The sequence below is a fragment of the Protobothrops mucrosquamatus genome, unplaced genomic scaffold, assembly GCF_001527695.2.
Source record: "Protobothrops mucrosquamatus isolate PMUCROS unplaced genomic scaffold, P.Mucros_1.0 scaffold1486, whole genome shotgun sequence".
NCBI lineage: Eukaryota > Metazoa > Chordata > Lepidosauria > Squamata > Viperidae > Protobothrops > Protobothrops mucrosquamatus.
The window spans coordinates 602,154-610,979 of NW_015387663.1; the positions used below are offsets into that span (position 1 = coordinate 602,154).

The following is an 8,826-nucleotide window of genomic DNA, read 5'->3' on the forward strand; positions in this document are numbered from 1 at the left end:
GCCTAGGGGGGGATTTTATAGGGATTTTAAAGGGATTTTATAATATTAAACTTAATACAGGTTATTTAATATATATTTTAATTTGGCTTTTAGAGATATTTATTGTATTGTACTGTTTTTATTTACCTGTAAGCCGCCCTGAGTCCCTCGGGAGAAGGGCGGGGTATAAATGGGATTAAATAAATAAATAAATAAATAACCGTGTTACTAACTTAACAGTTGCAGTGATTCACTTAGCAACTGTGGCAAGCAAAATTGCAAAATGGAGCAAAACTCATTTAACAAATGTCTCATAGGTTCCAGCATCAGCTATTCATCAGACTTTCTTCCACCTTCACTTTACCCTGTGGGGAGACTTTGGGTTCCCCTCCTTGGCCAGTTAAAGGATGATGGGTCGGGAAGTCTTTTCACTAAATGAGTGATCTTTGTAGACAATTCTTCCCTGTGATCACCTTTTGCAACCTTCTAACAAGTAAAGTCAATCGGGAAGCCAAATTCACTTAACAACCGTGTTACTAAGTTAACAACTGCAGTGATTCTCTTAACAACTGTGGCAAGAAAGGTCGTAAAATGGGGTAAAATTCACTTAACAAATGTCTCACTTAGCAACAGATAGTAAATAAGTAAAGCAATAAAACCATTTACAGGTAGTAAATCAAGAACTACCTGTAAATAGTTTTGTTGCTTTGCTTATTTTTGATGTGCCCGTCAGTGCAAGCAAACAAGCAAGCAAATTTTTAAAAAAGGTAGAGGAAAAAGTGGGAACTCCTGAACTGATTTTTTCCCCTGCAAACCAATAGTTGAAGGAAGAGAAAAAATGTTAGGAAAAAAAATCTGAGGTTCATCCATGAATATCTGCCTTGGCAACTTAAGAACAACTCTCTTGTTCTTTTACTGCAATGTTTTTCAAACTTGGTAATTTTAAAATGTGTGGACTTTAATTCACAGAATTCCCCAGCCAGCATGCTAGATGCTTTATTGCAATTTTCTTTAAATTAGGGGTCCCCAACCCCAGGTCCATGGACTAGCACCGGTCCGCAGCATGCCAGCAACCGGTCTGCACAAACAAGCAAAGCCCCATCTGCGGGATGTAGGCAGCACACAAAACCACGCTCCCTCCATGGAAAAACCTTTCTCCATGGAACCAGTCCCTGGTGCCCAAAGGGTTGGGGGACCTCTGCTTTAAATTACTTCTTTTGAGTAAGATAATGACCATTACTTTGTCTAGCTGTTTGCCAGAACAATCACCCTCTTGTCTTTTCACCCACAGTTGATTTCATTGGAGGGTTTGATTCCTACGGCTACCAGGCACCCCAAAAGATGTCACACCTGCAGCTACAGCCTTTGTACACGTAAGTGGCTTTTATCAGTTGAGACTCTGATTCCCCACCAGGCCTTTGGAAGAACTATAGGAAAGTAGTTTTCCTTCCCTTTCCCTAACCACATACTGCTTAGGGCAGTGGCTCTCAAGCTTGGACACCAGGAAACTCAGGCAGTTCAAATGTATATAAGGGTTTATTGCAAGCTTAAACTCTCTACAAGAATTGAACTACTAATAGTCAAAGCAAATTGATGGTAAACAAGAGTCAATGAAATTCCAGGTGGGTTGGACTTGGGGACACGAAGGGGTTCAAGACTTAGGATGCATTTGATTTCTTCGTTGAGCTCAGCCTGGTCATCTCATACATTGGTCTCTCTTCCCCAATGGTGCAGTATTTTTGCATTTGCTCTGATTCTCTCCAGAAATGGAGAAATGATTGAACTCTGCCTTTAGGAGTAGATGTAATGGCATGGAGGACTGACCTTGGGAGACAGGAGGAAGGGGTGCATATTAGACGATAAGCAGATAAGAGGCAGCTGGGGACATCTTTTTCTCTAGTGCAGTGTTTCTCAATGTTGTCAAGTTTATGATGTGTGGACTTCAACTCTCAGAATTCCCCAGCCAGCATGTGTGGAGTTGAAATCCACACATCTTAAACTTGACAACGTTGAGAAACATTTCTTTTGTGGTATAGATGAGAAATTATCTGAGTTTGGGTAAAGGTTGCAAATGGAATTCCCATTTATGTACCTCTATTTCTCCTTGCCCTTGTTTTAGAACATATGAATACAGTATTATCAGACAGAGTAGCTCCTGGTTTGACTTTGCTCTTTGTTCAATCTGTGTTTCTCCAAATGTCTCTGAAGCATGTTGTGCTGCAACATGGAGGTATAATCTTATGTCACTGGTTTTCTGTTCTTTTTTTAGCTCTGGATAATTGCTTCTTTGCCTGCCTACAGTGAACAAGCCTTTAGGGACGTTTGCAAACAACAACAACAACAACGTCAAGCCACCAAGATAAATGGAGTAGGGCAAAGCATTTTCAAGGCCGTTGTCAGTTCTGCTGGAGATTTGGTGTTCCCAGAGGGACAACTACAGTGACTCCATCTTGTCCTCCTCATCCGTTAATGCCTTTCATTTGGTAGCTAAGCAAGAATCATGAACCCATTGGGGAAACTTTGACCAACACTGTTTCTCCAGATCTAACTTTCTGCTTAAAAAGACCTCGGAGCCAAAACAAGCTTAGAACTCCACCTACTGGTCAGATTATGTACTGTCAATGGCCAGTCCTCCAGGGATCTTATTGCTTATTTCTAAGCAAGATCCTTTTTTTTCTGATTTTTCTTTCTTTTCTTGGTTTTTCTAAAAAAAAAAAAATAGTTCTGGGACACTTCTTGTCTGAGCAAATGACTTTCAGTGTGCTAATCTGTAGGCTGCAATATTTTGCAATAACGAAAAGGAGTAAAGGAATAAAATCAATGGAAAATGAAATAAAAGGTGGGTAATGTAAAGGAAGGCTGACTAGGGTCTTAAATCTGTAACATGTGCTCCTTCCTTTAGTGAATATTTTTCTAAGCTGCTTCATCTAGGAATCACTTGGTTGCCTCCAAATCGTCTTCAGAAGCATTCCATTTCTGATGTATACCCAGAATTTTCTCTTCCAACCCAGCTTTCAGGTGAAGAGGAAGGGAGAGAAAAGGCAGAGAGAGACAAAAGCGAGGAAAAAAGTGGGGGTCACCATTCATTTGTGGCTGATAATGTGGGCTTTAGGAGGAACCCCTGAAAAATCTAATCAAAATGAATATCTGTTAAAGAACATCAGTTAAATAGATCTGTAGGCAGAAATCGTTCCTTTTATCAAAAAGATAAAACCAAATGGATGTCTATTTGGGCAAGCATGTTTTATTTTTCTTCAGATGACACCACCTCTTTTCCACGAAAAGTGTGAGATGAATAACTTCTCAATTCTGGAGGTGGAAAATCATGTTCTTAGGAAGGGGAGGTATGATGGCTGAAGATGGGGGTATAAACTGTTTTTTGTATCTCTTTGGTATTTCTTTTGTAAAGGAGCTCGAGTCTCTCCTACACCCTTCTGTGTGGCCCCCTGTTTGTTGAAGGCCATGAGCTCAGTGATGACAAGCAGGCAACCTTGTTCAGTCCTCTAGCTCTTATCAAAAGAGCTCCCATAACATTTTGTAAGATTTCAAGGATTGTCCTAAGACAGGGGTCTTCAAACTTGGCAACTTTAAGACTTGTGGACTTCAACTCTCAGAATTCCTCAGCCAGCCAGGGCTGGCTGAGGAATTCTGGAAGTTGAAGTCCACAAGTCCTAAAGTTGCCAAGTTTGAAGACCCCTGTCCTAAGATCTTGCAAAGAAGCTCTGGAATCCTGTGATTCCACATAAATGAGCTGAAGTCCTGCAAAATTTATGGATACATGAGATTTCAACACTTTCTGTTTTAAAAAAAATATTTTAATGGGGATGAGCAACTTTTTGATGTGTGCTGGATGGCCTAGGAACCCATGGCTATTACACTACAGATTCTAATTCAGGGTTTCTCAACGTTGATAACTTTGTGATGTATAGACTTCAACTCCCAGAATGCTGGCTGAGGAATTCTGGGAGTTACCTTGGTAATTTTAAGATATATATATATTAAAATTACCAAGGTTCAGAAACACTGTTGTAATCTGCGATTCCATATTTGTACCATGGCGATCACAGGATTGGGTCCCACTTGTGTCTAACTTCACTAGGCAAAAGCCAGGCACATCCTTCCAAATCAGTCTTCCATTTTTCCCCCCTCTCCCTTCTAGAACACTCCTTTTACATTTTAAATCAGTGTTTTTTTTAAAATGTGGACTTTAACTCCCAGAATTCCCCAGTCTTTCCCTTCCAAAAGTGGAAATGAAGCAACTTGTTGCGTTGTTTCATTTTGACTCTCCCATGAGGCCTACTTTGGCAGCCCTGATACAGGTAGTCCTCACCTTACAAGCACAACTGAGGCCAAAATTTCTGTTGCTGAGCGACGGTTTTAAATGAGTTTTGCCCCATTTTACGACCTTTCTTGCTTCAGCTGTTAAGTGAATGACTGCAGTTGACAAGCTAGTAACACGGTTGTTAAGTGAATCTGGCTTCCCCATTGACTTGGCTTGTCAGAAGTTCGCAAAAAGGGATCACATGACTCTGGGACACTGCAACCGTCATACATATGAGCCAGTTGACAAGCATCCAGATTTTGATCATGTAACCATGATCAAAACTGTTGCAACGGTCATAAGTGTGAAAAATGGTCCGAGGTGACTTTTTTCAGCACCGTTATAACTTTGAACAGTCAATAAATGAACGGTTGTTAGTTGAGGACTATTCGTAGTTGGAAAAGGATTTTGTGTTACTCCTGTGCAGAAGTGTCTTCCAATATTTCCAGCCCATAATAATCTCTGGAGTGCAAAACTCTTGGTTAAGGTGATTTCATACCATCTTGCCCAGGTTTTCCATCTAGTTAGGTATTCTTTCCATAACTGTTATGTTAAAAATACAAATGGCTGTGAAGGTAGACAATAAATCATAACATCTCTTAAACTGGTCAACTAGGCTTCACGAGAATCACGGTTGTTTTTAAATTTGGGGGAGAAAAATACTGTTTCCTTCCTCTTTCCCCCACCCTATCTCCCCCAACTGAATCCTGGAGTATCACGTATCCACAAGAGAAGGCGGGTACTTCCAGAGGACCAGTTTCAAGTGATATGCCCTTGGGATGCAGACAAAATGTTCATTTCCCCCCCTCCCCCACTTTTCCCCACTAAAGAGAATTTCAGGTAGTTCTCGACTTACAACAGATCATTTAGTGACTGACCAAAGTTACAGTGGTGCTGAAAAAAGTGACTTATGACTATTTTTCACACTTATGACCGTTGCAACATCCCCAAGGTCATGTGTGATCCCCTTTTGTGACCTTCTGACAAGCAAAATCAATAGGGGAAGCCAGATTCACTTCACAACCGTGTTACTAAATTAACCACTGCAGCAATTCGTGATTAACAATTGTAGCAAGCAAGGTTGTGAAGTGGAGCAAAACTCACTTAAGTGTTTCACTTAGCAACAGAAACTTTGGGCTCTATTGTTGTAAATTGAGGACAACCTGTAGTGCAGGGATCCTCAACCCCCGGTCCGTGGACCAGTACCGGGACGTGGCACGCCAGAAACCGGTCCGCAAAAACAAGCAAAGCCCCATCTGCAGGATGCAGGCAGCACACAAAACCACGCACTCTCCAGAAAAGCCTCTCTCCACGGAACTGGTCCCTGGTGGCCAAAAGGTTGGGGACCTCTGCTGTCGTGGAATGATTGGCCAGCTAGTCTGAATGAACAATGGATACAGATTAAAATATAGCGTACTAAATCTGCTATTTCTATACCAACAATAAGGAACGTCATGTTCCTGAGTCCCTGATATTTGTGAATTACCATGGAAGCCATTTGCGTGGCCATAGGGGAAAAATAGTAAGGGACATTTTTGTCATCAGTGAGGTCAGAAGTTCCCCATCCCTGCTCTAACCCTCTTAAACCTTTTTCTGAAACGGTGTCCCTGAATCTCACTGACGTGCCAGGCTGCAAGCATATTGTTATGCTGAATTGCCATCTGTTCCTGCTTTTCAATCTCTTCTGAACATGAAGTCTAGTCTTAATCCATGGATCCTCCTGGACAACATGGGCCCCATTACTGTTTCTCATCTACTAAAACAGGGCTTTTCATGGGAGGGGGGCAAAGGGGGAAGAGAGTACCCTCTTGGTGGGAAGGTGGGGTGTACAGGTAGTCCTCAACTTACAACCACAACAGCCCAAAATTTAGGTTGTTAAGCGAGACATTCGTTAAGTGAGTTTTGCCCCATGTTACAACCTTGCCACAGTTGTTAAGTGAAGCATTGCAATTAGTAATACAGTTCTTAAGTGAGTCTGGTTTACCTATTGACTTTGCTGGTCAGCTGGTCACAAAAGATGATCACGTGATCCCAGGATGCTGTAACCGTCATAAATATGAGTCAGTTGCCAAGCATCTGAACTTTGATCACCTGACCACGGGGATGCTGCAACAGTTGTAAGTGTGAAAAATGGTCATAAGTCATTTTTTTAGTGATGTAATTTTGGACGGTCATTAAATAAACTGTTGTAAATCGAGGACTACCTGTATATAAAATAAAATGTACCTGTTACCTGTTGGGATGGCTGTCTGCCAGATTTCCTGTGAATTATTGAAAAGCTTGTCAACTTGTCAGATTTCACATTTCCTTAAATATACCTGGTGCAATATGCTTGCTGAAGTATTCTGTTGGAATAAGTCTTCACAGGGTAGAGGGTGCCTCCTTGATTGAACAGTTGAGTGCAGTGTTCCTCAAATTTGTCAACTGTAAGACATGTGGACTTCAATTCCTAGAATTGAAAACTTCCTAAACATTGAAAAAGGTAATGTACGATTTACATGGTAGACAGAAAAATAAAGACATTCCCTGACACAGCAACTGGAAGCATCCTCTTTCTTGAGGAACAAGATGCTTATCCTACTCAATCTTTGAGGAACAAGATGCTTTATCCTATTCAGTCTTTGCATCTGGGTAGACCAATTTGCAATTTGTCCACTTGCCCAATATGGCACTCAACTATATTTAATATTGTACACATGTGAAAAATGTGACCCGTTTTAAACGCTAGAGCGTGCAAGCTAATTTTGATATAAAAATCACAATATAACAATGGCAAAATGTAGCTTTCTACACCTATTTCTCCCTTTTTCTGAACAGTCTAATATGAGAAGATCCCTATGTGGGAATTTAATGGAGAAAAAAGGTGAAAGGCAGCCTTTTGACTTTAGTAGTGTAATCTTTGTCTACTCAGAAGCAAGTGGAAGTGTTTCCTCTGTGATGGCTTGAAATGTTACTTTGTAACATTTTGTAACATATGAGGAAGTTTCTTAATTAACTGATGAATTGTGTCATTGTGCTGATTAGCTGATAAACTGGAGTCACACATTGGATTAAATTATGGTATCTGGAATAAACCATAATAGTTTTCTTTATACAAGGGTCCTCAAAGCTGGCTGAGGAATTCTGGGAGTTGAAGTCCACAAGTCTTTAAAGTTGCCAAGGTTGAGGACCCCTGCCATAGTAAACCATAAATTAGGGATGAACAACTTTTTGGTATCTGAGAGCCATATTGGTCTCTAGAAGATATGCTGGAGGGCCATCAGTGTGTTCCTTTCATCAAAGGTTGTTAGTTCAACTATCTTAGCAACGCCAATTATGCCCTTCAGTACCCATCATTGCCAGCCAGCATGTTCCATAGCCAAACCTTGTGTAAACCATGCCACAAATATCTGGAGGGAGGATCTGTCTCTGATCTAAATAATTAATCCATTATAAGAATTGCAAACCTTGAAAGCCCATTCAAGATAGGTACTTTGAGAGTTTGTCCTCTAGGTTTAAAGGACACACTGGATTTGTTTGTGGTTGAAATCAGACAAGAAACAACCGGATGAGCTAATTCTACTTTATTGTAAAGCTACATTGACAGAATCTTGAAAATCTGAAAGTACAATTTCCCCCCATTCTGTCTTCTTTACTGCTTCAGAAACTAGGAAGGGTCTCTTCCGAGCCTCTTGCTCTACCCTCTACTCAGCTGTGGGCTATGCTGTCTCTTATCTGACCATTCATTCTTTTGGCAGCATTTCTTGGCCCAGTCTCCAAGGTCTTTCCTGCATAATATTATGTGAGAAGGACAGAGAAGAATCTTCACCCACTCTTCATGCCCATATTTCAAGATGTGATTTAAATGCTCTTCTTTTTGCTCAGATGAGTTATCTTTATGTGTTCACACAACATCTCCCTTCTTTTATTCCTACAGTAAAAACCCTGTAAGGCAAGTTGGGCAGAGAGAAAGTGAAGAACTAACAGTCTCAGGATCCAATCTGGGTTGGTCTCCGAGACCAGGGGTTTAGTCTTCCAAGCTTTTGGACTTGTATTGGAGCCCATCCTTAAGGAACTTCTAACGAAAATTCAGAAGACTAAACCCCAGGTCCTGTGACCAATCCAGATTGGATCCTGCAATGTTATCCCAGGACACGTATATTTGCCTTCATTCGTGAGAGATATGGGTGGCTAGCACTTTGAACAGTTCAGCTAAGAGTCAATTTAAAATTAAACTCAGCACTGCGCTACACAGGTTGTGTAGGTTTATAGCTCCCTCTGATGGGATCTACGAATCAGAGAAACAAATCCACAAATCGGAGGAAAAAGCACAATGTGAAAAAAAGAACACCAATATGTATTTGTGTGCATGTGTGCAACCATTTATTTTTTCTCTCGCATGGAGTTGGAATAAGAGGTTTGTAGTACGTAGTAGTAGTTACACTGGGAGCTGGACAATATTTGTTACTTCTTACTATTGACTTTGCAACCTCATCATCAGCCAACAAAATTTCTATTTTCAAATTGCCTTTAATGGGGTTGGTAGT

General features: G+C 40.8%; 1 protein-coding gene across 1 annotated transcript in view; it reads left to right on the forward strand.

Annotated features, from left to right (window-relative positions):
* NKAIN1 (sodium/potassium transporting ATPase interacting 1) overlaps positions 1-2,258 on the forward strand; it is a 10,881-nt gene extending 8,623 nt beyond the window's left edge. The window contains exons 5-6 of the mRNA XM_015822179.1: positions 1,271-1,352; positions 2,249-2,258. Of these exons, the coding sequence (XP_015677665.1) occupies positions 1,271-1,352; positions 2,249-2,258 (92 nt within the window). The remainder of the gene's footprint in view (positions 1-1,270; positions 1,353-2,248) is intronic.
* The last annotated feature ends 6,568 nt before the right edge of the window (positions 2,259-8,826 follow it).